The 13,413-nt window shown below is 37.2% G+C and overlaps 1 protein-coding gene across 2 annotated transcripts in view; it reads right to left on the reverse strand.

Moving 5' to 3' along the window:
• Positions 1-860: 860 nt before the first annotated feature.
• LOC131164042 (phosphoglycerate mutase-like protein 1) overlaps positions 861-13,413 on the reverse strand; it is a 37,485-nt gene continuing 24,932 nt past the window's right edge. The window contains exons 5-10 of one of the 2 annotated variants that reach the window (XM_058120961.1): positions 9,379-9,541; positions 8,632-8,706; positions 8,388-8,476; positions 7,389-7,508; positions 1,487-1,531; positions 861-1,405 (exon numbers count right to left, since the gene is read on the reverse strand). In XM_058120961.1, coding sequence (XP_057976944.1) covers positions 1,276-1,405; positions 1,487-1,531; positions 7,389-7,508; positions 8,388-8,476; positions 8,632-8,706; positions 9,379-9,541 — 622 coding nt within the window. In that variant the 3' untranslated portion in view covers positions 861-1,275. The remainder of the gene's footprint in view (positions 1,406-1,486; positions 1,532-7,388; positions 7,509-8,387; positions 8,477-8,631; positions 8,707-9,378; positions 9,542-13,413) is intronic. The other variant, XM_058120962.1, reaches the window with a different exon arrangement.

Consider the following 13,413-nt stretch of genomic DNA (forward strand, 5'->3'; position numbering starts at 1 on the left):
ATAAATAAATATTTGACTCTAAGGTATTTGCTCTTTTCAAAGATTTAATTGAATAAAAGTCTAACTTCAAGGTAAATGGCCTTTCCAAAGACTCAAATAAATAAAACCTAACTCCAAAATACATGCTATTTCCAAGAGCCACCTCTGGTTAATCGTTTTCATTACTGACCAAAAGGCACCAAATTCTCCTTTGAAATTGTTGAGAACAATATAAATGCGGAAGAAACCCAAAGCACAGGGGTGTTGAAGAACAAAATAATCTTGGGAAAAAATGGGATACTGCCGCGTGGATATGCTAAATGCTAAGAGAAAGCTTGTGTTTTTATACATAGTATAGATAATGCAATTGCAGTGCAATTTTGTTGAAATATATAACCTTAATTTATTTTGTAATATATCAAATTACAAAAACTCATACAAGAACTTCATCCAAATCTTACCAATTCATGCAAACACATCTTTGGAATTCCCTAACATTGTAATTAAATTGCACTATTTCATGAGAACAATTCTTGCCATACTTCCCTCATGGAATGTATTCTTTTGTATTTATTTTTTGCTGGCTTTCTATCAAATCATGATCAACAATTAAAAAAAAATTGCAACTGTCTTATTGTACAAAATTAAATGTGCAACTCACTGGACGTAACAGGGTACTGCATTTTTTCGCTGCAACAAAAAAGTGAATATAATTTTTAGTACTCAGGTCTTATTTAGGGATGTAATGTCACAAAAACTTACAAGAGCTCAGGTCTTATTTGGGGGTGTAAATGTGTAATATCATAAAAATGTATTGTAGATGTAAAGGAAACACATATATGGAGTGAACAGAGAGCAGTTATCAAATGTTGTCTGAGACATGCTAGTAAAAACCAGTGCATCTATGTAAGGTAAACTGAGAATAGCTTCTCAAGCAATGTGGCACAAGTGGGAAAAATGAAAAATGAACTAGAGAAAGCACAAGGCAGAAAGAGGAAATCACCAAGGGCTTTTAGGCTTCTGAAATACATCAAAACACTAACTTACATGTATATATTGTCAGATTACCATCAGCTACTGGTCTAAACAGAGGTCTGTTGGCAACTGCAAACTACCTCTTGTTAGCCCTCTGAAAAGCCAAGCCCGGGACAATGCTCATTAAATCATCTCATGCTCAACTACATTCCTCTTCTAGTAGAAAAAGATTTCCAGTGATCACTTTTCCCGTTGAAAAGATTCAAATCTCCACCACGCATAAGTTAGACTTGAATAAGAATCATGCTCTTTTGTTCTTTCCTATGTAAATTCAGAATTTGGTGCTTTTTTGTTCTCTGCATTTTTCTCGTCCATGCTATCGCTAGGATGATCTTGCCCAGAAGGAATATTTCCTGGATAATTAGTTGTTGAGATGTCTGACCCTGTCATACTGGAGAGAGGAGGCAGGTCAAAATGAATTCTAGTGAGGAGGCTATAATTTTCTACTGTGGGATGGAAATAACAAGCTCACCTTCTGTCAACAATGACGAAAGAACGAAGTTCGCAATTTGCAAAACTGCAATTACAATCACAAAAGTTAGTTTTACTAAAAAGAAAGGTAAAACAATAGCATAGGTTAACTTTTATTTGTGTTCTATTCGAGGTGCGGAGATAGACTTTTTGCAAAATGTAAGGTAAGACTGTATATATAGACCCATCATGGTCTGCCCCTTCCCCAGACCCCACATACATGGGAGCTTTGTGCACCGGGATGTCTTTTCCTTTCCTTTTCTTAACATCATTTCCTTCCATCAGAATATCATATTTATATGAAATAAAAGTTTTCTTTTTACCATTTTGCCTCAAAACAATGGTTACTTTTTCTCAAAAATTGTGATCGTATTAAGGCAAGAGTGACATGCAGCATAAGAAAATGAGACATATTTAAGAATACTACTATGAGCATGTAGGCACAATAATATTCATCTTTTTAATACACTGCACACTGCATGCTCAAGGGATACAAGGTGATGACAAGAATGGAAATTAAACGAGTACCTTTGAATGCATCTTCCTATTTGAGCTGAAATTTCAAATGTAGGACAACATGGCCCCACAATATTTTGTTTAAGAATTTATAGATGCAGCCTATTTAGAAAATCTCAGTCTTCAATTTATGCCATGAGAAAAGTATACAGCTCGACATGGAAGCATAATCAAACCAACCAAGATGTTTGCATTAAAGTGTGTCAATTGAGTCATGTTGAGAATTTTACTTGTGAGTTTGTCCCACATTGGAAAAAGTGAGTAAATGATGAGTGCTTATACATGGTGTAACCCAAGACCCCAATAAGCTTAAGCTTTTTGGGTCAAGTTGGTGCTCACCTATGTATATCAAGCACACCTATGAACTCCTCCGGTGTTAACAAGTGGTATCAGAGCACTTGTTAACACGAAATTCCCAAATCCTGCAAGAAACAAAATAGAGAGAAACACACGCCAAAGAAAATCAATCACACACACAAGACAATATTTATGTGGTTTGACAATTTTGTGTACGTCCATGGAGTTACAAGGATTTCACTATTATCCAGAAGAAAATACAGAGAGTGCGCCGTACAATATTTTCTCTCGCTCTCTCTCTCTCTCTCTCTAACTATGACAGCCACATTTAACCCTAATCACCATAACAGCGAATTAATATCCCGCGCACAACAATGGACAAAAAAATAGGCCCAAAAATTTTTCTCGAGGGAGTACAACTTAGGCCGCTTAGTCCATGGAGTGAAGGCTTGGGCCGATCTCTCATTAAAAAAAATCACGTAGCATTAATTCGAATCGGGTTATCATCTGAATCAACACAACTAGGCTCCAAAAAAGCCCAACAAATGTACCACTTGGAGACTAGTTCAATCACCAACATCAACCGCAATCTTCCAAAGGAACAATCCCTCATCCTTGTAACTCATCCTCCTGTCCTCAAGCTAGAAGGCAAACTGAAGCTGCACACAGCTTCAGCTTTTCAATAGTGACACCCTTAGTCAGCATGTCTGCTGGGTTCCTAGATCCACAGATCTTCTCAAGTATTACCAGCTTATCTTCAACAAGGTAACGGATGAAGTGGTATTTTGTTTGTATATGCTTCGACTTTGAATGAAAAGCCGAATTTTTAGTAAGGAAAATTGCACTCCTTTCTAGCTTCGACTGTCACTGTGTAGAATGCCCATCTCTTGCTTTTTACCCAATTCGTCTAAGAAACCATGTAGCCAAATCATCTCCTTTCCAGCTTCAGTTGCTGCAACATACTCAGCTTCTATAGTAGACAAAGTAACAATTTTTTGTAGATTTGAAGCCCAAAATATAGCTGTACCACCCAGAGTAAATACAAACCCAGTAGTACTCTTTCTACTATCAGTATTTCCAGCAAAATTAGCATCTACATAACTTTGCAGTTTAAAACTTGCACCTGTGAAGCAAAGACATGTTTCTGATCAAACCCTCAGATATCTCAGAATCCACTTGACTGCCTTCCAATGCTGCTTTCCTGGCCTACTCATGAATTCGCTCACAACTCCCACTGCATGTGCAATGTCTGGCCTTGTACACACCATGACATACATCAAGCTATCAATAGATGAGGCATAGGGCACCTTGCTCATATGGTCCCTTTCGTCTTCTATCTTCGGTGACTGTTCTTTGCTTAATTTGAAATGACTACCCAAGGGTGTGCTCACTGGTTTGGCTTCATTCATGTTGAACCTGCAGAGAATTTTCTTCACATACCTTGACTCTGAAAGCTTCAATGTAGCACTAGCCTTGTCTCTAATGATTCTCATACCAAGGATTTGCTTTGCAGCTCCCAAATCATTCATTGCAAACTATTTTGACAATTACTTCTTCAGATTATTAATCTTCTCAATGCTAGACCCTGCAATGAGCATATCATCTACATATAGTAGTAGCATTATGTAAGAATTGCCAAAGAACTTACCATAGCATTAGTGATAAGCTTCACATCTCTTGAACCCAATTCTATGCATAAAACTACCAAATTTCATGTACCACTGTCTTGGAGCTTGTTTTAGGCCATACAAGCTCTTTCTCAGTTTGCAGACTAGATTCTCTTGTCCCTGGACAATGAACCCTTCTGGTTGAATCATGTAAATGTCTTCCTCCAAGTCACTATGAAGGAATGTCATCTTCACATCTAATTGCTCAAGATATAGGTTTTCTGCAGTCACCATTCCCAGTACCAGTCTAATTGTTGACATCTTCACAACTGGAGAAAATATTTCTGTGAAGTCAATGTCCTTCTTCTGCTGGAATCCTTTGAAAACTAATCTGGCCTTGTACCGCTTGCTACCATCATGCTTATTCTTTATTCTGTATACCCACTTGTTGTGCAAAGCCTTCTTCCCTACTGGCAATTCAATCAATTCCCATGTCTGATTCCCCAACAAGGAATCCATCTCATCCTTCATGGCTAACTCCCACTTGCTTGAATTTTCATCCTGCAAGGCTTCATCATAACACTCTAGCTCACCACCATCAGTCAACAGGAGATAATTTAGAGCAGGTGAAAAATATTGTGGAGGTCTAATGGTCCTGGAAGATCTACGAACCACAGCTACAGGTGTACTCTGATTTACTTGTGATTCTACATTCTCCTTATCCTCTTCACCCCTTTCCTGGAAAGTACTTTTAGTCAACTCATCTAAGTTAACAATCTCAGATTTCTTATGATCTATCTCTGTGACATCTGGCACTACAGTTGACCTGTCCTTGTACATAACCTGTTCATTAAATATCACATTTCTATTTCTGATGATTTTCCTATTTTGTTCATCCCAAAACCGATAGCCAAATTTCTCATCACCATAGCCAATAAAAAAACATATTTTAGACTTTACATCAAGTTTACTACGAGCATCAGAATCAATATGAACATAAGAAACAACCAAAAACTTTTAAATAAGAAAACTTTACCTCTTTATCACTCCAAACTTCTTCAGGAAGTCTAAAATTCATGGAAACTGAAGGTCCTCGATTTATCAAGTAAGCTGCAATACTAACAGCATCAGCCGAGAAAGTTTTTGGTAGTCCAGCATGCAACCTCATATTCCTAGCACGCTCATTTAGAGTTCTGTTCATGCGCTTAGTAACACCATTTTGCTATGGTGTCCTAGGAATGGTCTTCTCTATCCTGATTCCATGTGCAGCACACTACTCACTGAACCCTCCATCTATGTACTCTACTCCATTGTCTGACCTCAAACATTTTACTTTCAAACTTGTCTCTGTCTCAACCGTAGCCTTCCACTTCTTAAAAGTTTCAAATACATCAGATTTATTTTTCAAAAAATAAACCCATACCTTTCTAGTTGAGTCATCAATGAAAGTAATGTAATACCTTGAACCTCCACAGGATACAACCGGAGAAGGCCCTCACAAATCAGTGTGCACTAACTCCAATTTTTCAGCCTTCGGTGTCCTGCCAGTTTTTAAGAAACTCACCCTTTTCTAATTTCCTAAAATGCAACTTTCACACAAGTCAAAATCAACGGACTTCAATTCTGGTAGTTTCCCTTTTGACAACAACATCTTCATCCCTTTCTCACTCATGTGACCAAGTCTGCGGTGCCATAAGCTTGTATCAATACTTGCTTCAGCAACTGCAATTGTGTCTCTTGGACTTGAGGTCATGTATAGAGTACTGAACTTCTTTCCACGAGCCAATACTCTGGCTCTCTTTGTAACCTTCCAAATGCCTCCAGCAAATAACATTGCATGTCCTTCATCATCAAGTTGTCCGACAAAAATCAAATTCCTTCTCAAGATAGGAATATGTCGTACCTTCTCCAGTAACCAAACAGACCCATTGGGCAACGACATCCAGACATTTCCCATACCCACAACATCCAAGGCTGTACCATCAGCCAAATACACCTTACCAAAATCACCTACAACATAGTTCTATGTGAAGTGGTATGAAACAAAGCTCTTGAGTCCAAAACCCAATCATCAAGAGGACTGTCTACTGTAAAAAGTAATGCATCCTGTACCTCTTTGTTACAGCATTAGTAGAATCATCCCCATTCTTCTTCTTAAGACTTTTGCATTGCCTCCTAAAGTGACCCGTTTTCCCATAGTTCCAACATTATCCTTTTTGGCCAGATCTAGATTTACTTTTGTTTCGATTAGAATTTCTGGATTTTGATCTTCCTCGATCTAAATTTTGGTCATTCCCTCTGCCTTTTGTCTCAAGGTTTAGGGCAGAACTAGATCTTGAGGTTTCACCTGCATCTCTTCTGCGAATCTCCTCAACCAGAATTAAATCTTGTATGTCATTGTACTTCAATTTTTCTTTTCCTGTAGAGTTGCTTACTGCCATCCTCATTGCCTTCCAACTGTTTGGCAACGAAGCCAAAATGATCAGTGCACAAATCTCATTATCAAAATCAATTTCTACAGACAACAATTGATTTGTGATAGTGTTAAACTTGTTCATATGTTGTACTACTGTTGCATTCTATGCCATCTTCAAATTAAACAGTTTCTTCATCAGATGTACCTTGTTATTTTCCAACGGCTTTTCATACATACCAAACAAAGCCTTTATCAGATTTGTTGTGGTCTTCTCCTTTACAACGTTGTGTGCAACGGACCTAGACAAAGTTAATCTAATAACTCCTAGTACCTTTCTGTCAAGGAGAGTCCATTCCTCATCCTTTATAGTCGCAGGTTTTTCTCCTAGAAGCGGTAGGTGCAACTTCTTGCCATAGAGATAATCCTCGATTTGTATCCTCCAGAATCCAAAGTCTGTGCCATCGAACTTTTCTATTCCAGACGCCTTTCCTGCTTCCTCTACCATTGCTCCCACTCGAACCTGACCCTAGGCTCTAATACTAGTTATAGGGAATTAACACGAAATTCCCAAATCCCACAAGAAACAAAATAGAGAGAAACACACGCCAAATAAAAATCAATCACATGCACAAGACAATATTTACGTGGTTTGGCAATTTTGCCTACGTCCACAGAGTTGCAGTGATTTCACTATTATCAGGAAGAAAATACAGAGAGTGCGCCGTACAATATTTTCTCTCGCCCTCTCTTTCTCTAATTGTGACGACCACACTTAACCCTAATCACCATAATAGCGAATTAATATCATGTGCATAGCAATGGGCTACAAAACAGGCCCAAAAATTTTTCCCGAGGGCACCCCCACGAGTACCGCTTGGGCCGCCTAGTCCATGGAGCAAAGACTTGGGATCGGCCTAAGCCTTCCCTCCATGGACTAAGCCTTAGGATTAAAATCTCTCATTAAAAGAACCATGCAACATTAATTCGAGTCGGGTCATCATCTGGATCAACACAACTAGGCTCCACAAAGCCCAACAAGTCACTCAACTAGGGTTTCTGGCACTTACGGTTCACAAAATTCTTTCTTCAGAGGAGGATGCAAATCATTTCCAAATGCACTTAGTGTATGAAACAAGAAGCCACTGTGAGTAACAATTGCTATCTCCTTCTCTTTCCTTGTCCACAGCCTGCATAAATCAGAAGAATCTAAATAGCCTAGCATCCAGCACAAAACAACATAAAATTAAATTAAAATTTTGAAAACAGAATTCTGTTTCAGTGAAAACAATGGAAAAGGTATGGAATAAAGCAATTATATTAACAACTAAAAGTATATTTATTTATTTACACACCAATATACTATTTCAAGACAACTACAGTAGAACTAATCACTTGGATGGATAAGTTGGATGGACTTTGGAAGCCTTGGTTGAGAAAGGACAGGTCCCACATCTAAGAAGGAACGATTTTGGTCCAAAGGAACACACACATGATAGTTTAGTACTAGTATTTGATTATTTATTATTTTCTTGTCATGTATTTTAATTAGGGGCTCGTGTGATTTAGTAGCCCTTGTGAGAGTAGCCTCACTCCTCTTATTTCTCCTTTCTATCCATGCATCCCTCATAACTAGAGAACTGCTGACTTCAAATTCATGTCATGGATAGCAATAAATTGATACTTCATTCTTTTGAAAGATGATTTCTGTAAAGGCTAATGGGATTGAATTCAGAAATAGTTAAATGGATAAGGACTCCAGCTAGCAATGTGATAAGAGATGAAATTGAGCATAATGACATCTGCTTTTCAGAAGTTTACAAGTGGTGCACCCCTCTCACAAAGGTAGCTAAATTGGTTGCAATCACTTACTACTGAAACATGAAAAATGGTTCATGGACAAATGTTGAAAGTTCTTATTTCACACACAAGTTCCAGCATAGTTTGCATTGCAGATTCTGGAACATAAACATGTAGCAGACCATTTTAATGACTGTAGGGACCTAATATTCAACACAAATCAGAGGTCTATCAATGTTAAATTAGTAAAGAAGGTCATTGCTAATTACCATTTCATGAACGTCATTCCCCTCGCTGCAACTTCCTCCCCAGTCTCTTTAACATCAGCCTTCCACAATATGTCTTCATCATTTTCTATCTGAAAAGGAATCTAACTAACATAAGTAGCATTTTCTATGATCAAACTAGAACACAGATTGTTAAGCTATATGATAACTACATTAGACAAATACATAGTAACTAGTTGTTTCAAGGCTCCAGCAACTCCCTAGTCCCTAATATCTGAGTACTTGCCAGTGAAAAATCGATTGCAGGAAACAGCAACTGATAATCAGTTATATTTCTTCTCTTATCACATGGGTAAAATCCCTGCAGTCCAATGTGTAAAATAGAAAAGTCAAAAAAGCTTCAACATTAAAGAACCCTAAATAGAAGAAGAGATTCACACACTAAAACCAATATATTCAATTGCAATTCTTCATATAGAAAAATGAGAAAAAACAAGCCAAACAGAAAATAATGCGTGCTGATTTTATTAGTATTCAAACATATCATACATAACAAAAAATAATGCCAACTTTTTTTTTTTTTGGAAGGAAATTAACAACATGATTAGGAAATAATACTCCCAAATTTTGTGAGGAAATTTCTTCTCATTAGATTATTTGTGTTTCTCCTTGTAACCTGAGAATGCAACCCCAAGCCCCTCTAGATATAGAAAGAAAAGGGTTTAAAATATTTCAACATATGGATGTGCAATTGGGATAGTCAGGCATAACCACATAACGGTCAATTTTCTGGCCTTTGAAAGCTTTCTACTTCTCTTCAAAAAGCCTTTAAGAATTTAGCTAGTCGCTTTTGTGCTGATAGTTGAGAACTGAGAAGTTTCACATCTAATTTACAAGTAAACTATAGTTAATTAAGATGAACAAATGCTGACATTTGACTGAAGTTTCACATCAGCCTGTCTTGCAGCAGCAAGTTGAACAAAACTATTGTTTGGTATGTAAGGAAAACAAAGAAAAAAAATACTGGACGTACCCACTCCTCCCGACAAAGTTCTACTGCGATAAATGGTGGACAATTTAGACTTGAAATTGCACTGCGGTCACTACATCCAGCATTTGCCACCATTAGTGGTGGTACATCCAGGCTATTTGGACAGTCCTCGCAACCAAACACACCAACAGCAGTTTGCAAAGTCCTGTTAGTAACCATAACCAGAGTTACAGAGAACACACAATAAGCTTCTTTTTGCAGAAGAAAAAGGAACATAGATACTACAGATTTAAGTTCCAGATGGAGAACAAATAAAACTCAAATAATTTATCTTTACAATCAAAAGAAACTGTTTCAAAAAATGAGCTCAAAACATTGCTCAGCTCACATTGTGCGACTAGAATTTCAACTGTTGTGCGAGGCACCCCACTTGTGCCAAACACCAATACTACAACTATTGCTATTGAATATATAAGAAACTAAAGCAATGCAGAAACTAATAATAAAAAAGTAAAAAGAACAAGACAAGAAATTAACAAGGTTCGGTATAGAATTGCCTACGTCCTCGGGCACCAACGATCAATCCACTACTTCATGACAAAGTACAACTTTGAGGTGTGTTTTACAAATGAAGAGTTGAGCTCTTTATATAGCTTCGACCTCAAGTTCAAAAAACACTTCTCTCCAATGTGGGACAAATAATACAAAAAATTCAAAACAACCTTTTATACTAATGTGGAACTATTCTACCAATGTGGGACAAAAAACAACAAATCTCCACCTTGATGATAAATTCAACAAATTTTTCAGTCACCAACATTTTCTGAAGTTCCACATCATCGGTGCCTTCAAAAAATATTCAGACTTGCAGGATATTGATCAAGTCCAAACAATGTTTGAACTTGATTGTTGTTATAATCTTGGTCAACATATCTGCGGGATTTTCAATCGTAGCAATCTTCTGAAGAAGTATCTTACCTCCATCAATAATATCCTGCATAAAATGAAACCGAACATCGATGTGCATGATAGACTTGGTTCTTTGCCAAATGAATAACACTCTGGTTATCACAGAACACAACAATGTGCTTCTGAACAATTCCCAAATTTTCAAGTAAACCCTACAACCAAATAACTTCCTTAACAGCCTCTGAAGCTGCCACGTACTCTGCTTTTATTGTAGACAAGGCAATGGTAGATTGTAAGGTAGACCTCCAACTCACTGGACCATTAGAAAATATAAAAACATATCCAGTAGTTGATCGACGTTTATCCAAATCACCTGCAAAATCAGAATCCACATATCCAACAACATTGATCAATAGTATTATTTTTCTCAAATACTATACCAACATCAATCGTATTCATAATATATCTCAAAATCCATTTCACAGCTTGCTAATGTCCTTTACCCGAATCATGCATATACCTGCTCACCATACTAGCAACTTGTGAGATATCAGGTCTAGTACAAACCATTGTATACATCAGACTACCAACAGCACTTGCATAAGGAACGTGTGACATATACTTACGTTCCTCATCTGATTTAAGAGATAAAACAACACTAAGTTTGAAATGAGAAGTAAGAGGAGTGCTTACTAGTTTTGATTGTTCAGACATGCCAAAACTCTGTACTACCTTCTTCAAATACTGTTTCTGAGACAAACTATCTCTTCCTCTCATTCAGTCTCTGCGAATCTCCATGCCAAGTATCTTCTTTGCTTCACCAAGATCTTTCATCTCAAACTCTTGATTTAACTGACTTTTCAACTTATTGATTTCTTCCCTGTTCTTTGAAGCTATCAACATACAATAGTAAATCTATAAAGATTCATTTTGTAGTCTGCGAAAATAAACACAATGATCATGTTTATTTCTGATGTACTTCTGACCCATCATAAACTGATGAAATCATTTGTACCACTATCTTAGAGACTGTTTTAAACCATACAACGATTTACCTAGTTTACATACCCAATTTTCTTTTTCAGCAACCTGAAATCCATCTGGCTGAGTCATATAGATTTCCTCTTCCAAATCACCATGTAAAAATGTAGTTTTTACATCAAGCTGAACTAGTTCAAGATCAAATTGTGCTACCAAAGCCAACAAAATTCGAATGGAAGAATGTTTAACAACTGGAGAAAATACCTCATTATAATCAATGTCTTCCTTCTGTGCGTAGCCCTTAGCTACCAATCTAGCTTTGAAGCGAACATTATTTGCATCTGGAAATCCTTTTTTCTTTACATAAACCCATTTGTAACCAATTGCTTTCTTACCCTTGAGCAGCTGGGCCAACTCCCAAGTCTGATTCTAATGAGAGACTGCATTTCTTCATCCATCGCTCTTTCCCACTTGTCTGATTCAGAGTTTCTCATTGCTTCTTTGAAAGTGTAAGGAACATTATCATCCACAACTGGAAGTGCATAGGCCACCATATCAGTATACCGAGCAGGTTTTTGAATTTATCGTCTTGGCCCCTGAGAAACAATTGATTCTTGTTGCTGTGAAGATTCTCGAATTGAAATCTCATCTTCTTGTAAACTATTCCCCACCATAACTAGAGAGTTACCTTGTGTAGGCTCATTTCTCACTGGGTTTCCCAAAATTGTCTCAACCTCCACCTGTTGTTGAGTACCACTGGTCTTCTCTTCAACTCGTGACTCCTTGCATATTGTTTGCTTCATCATCGCAAGTTCATCAAAAGTCACATCCCTACTTAAAATCATTTTTTTCTTCTCTAGACACCAAAGACGGTATCCATTGACTCCTGCACTTATCCCCAAAAATATTGCTTTCTTGGCTCTTGGATCCAACTTAGATTCTTTAACATGATAATAAGCCATAGTACCAAATACATGTAAAGAATCATAATCACTAGCAGACTTTCCAGACCATACCTCATAAGGTGTTTTTCCCCCTATTGCAGATGATTATAGACGATTGATGAGATGACACGCATATCTAACAGCCTCAGCCTAAAACCTTTTGTCTAACCCAACATTAGACAACATACATCGAACTTTCTCCAGCAAAGTCCGATTCATGCGCTTTGCCACCCCATTCTGCTATGGTGTATCTCAAACTGTGAAGTATCGAACAATACCTTCATCTTGACATACCTTCATAAACGGGTCACTCGTGTATTCACCACCATTATCTGATCTAAGCCGTTTAATCTTTCTGTCAGTTTGAGTTTCAACTAATTTTTTCCACTTAAGGAAAATATCACATACTTCATTTTTATGCTTCATAGAATACACCCAAACTCTTCTGAAAAAATCATCAACAAAAGTGACAAAATAATGCATACCACCCAATGAAGCCATTTTTGTGGGCCCCCATACATCTGAATGGATGTAATCTAAAATACCTTCAGTTTGGTGGATTGCAGTGCCAAATTTCACTCTAGTATGTTTTCCCAGAATGCAATTCTCACAAAATTCAAGTTTGCACACCTTTGCACCCTTGAACAAACCTTGCTTAGCCAACAAGTTTGCACATTCTCCTGCATGTGCTAATCGCATATGCCATAACCTAGTTGTATCTGAACCTGCATTTTTCTCAGAAACAACAGCTGCTAAGCCAATAACTGTACTACCTTGTAAATAATACAAGTTATTTTTCCTTATTCCTTTCATCACCACTAGCGCGCTTGATTTAATCTTTAAGGTTCCATCTTTCAAAGTGATAGTGAACTTTAGATTCTAAGGCACCCAATGAAATCAGATTCTTCTTTAAGCTTGGAATATACCTAACATCAATCAAGGTCTTAATAGTTCCATCTTGACATTTCAACTGTATTGATCCTATTCCAATTGTTTTACAAGTATTATCATTTCCCATAAAAACAACCCCACCATCTAATTCTTCAAAATTAAAAAATAATTCCCTATTGGGACACATGTGATAGGAACAACCAGAATCCAAAATCCACTCACCAAAATAATGTGACGAAAATGTTCCAATAAGAGAAAAATCTGACTCACTTCCATCATCATTGGCTATATTGGCATTAGAATGTGCTTTGCCCTTATTCTTCTGCTGTAATTTAGGGTAATCTTTCTTCCA

Source organism: Malania oleifera, chromosome 9 (assembly GCF_029873635.1).
Source record: "Malania oleifera isolate guangnan ecotype guangnan chromosome 9, ASM2987363v1, whole genome shotgun sequence".
NCBI classification, from domain to species: Eukaryota; Viridiplantae; Streptophyta; class Magnoliopsida; order Santalales; family Ximeniaceae; genus Malania; species Malania oleifera.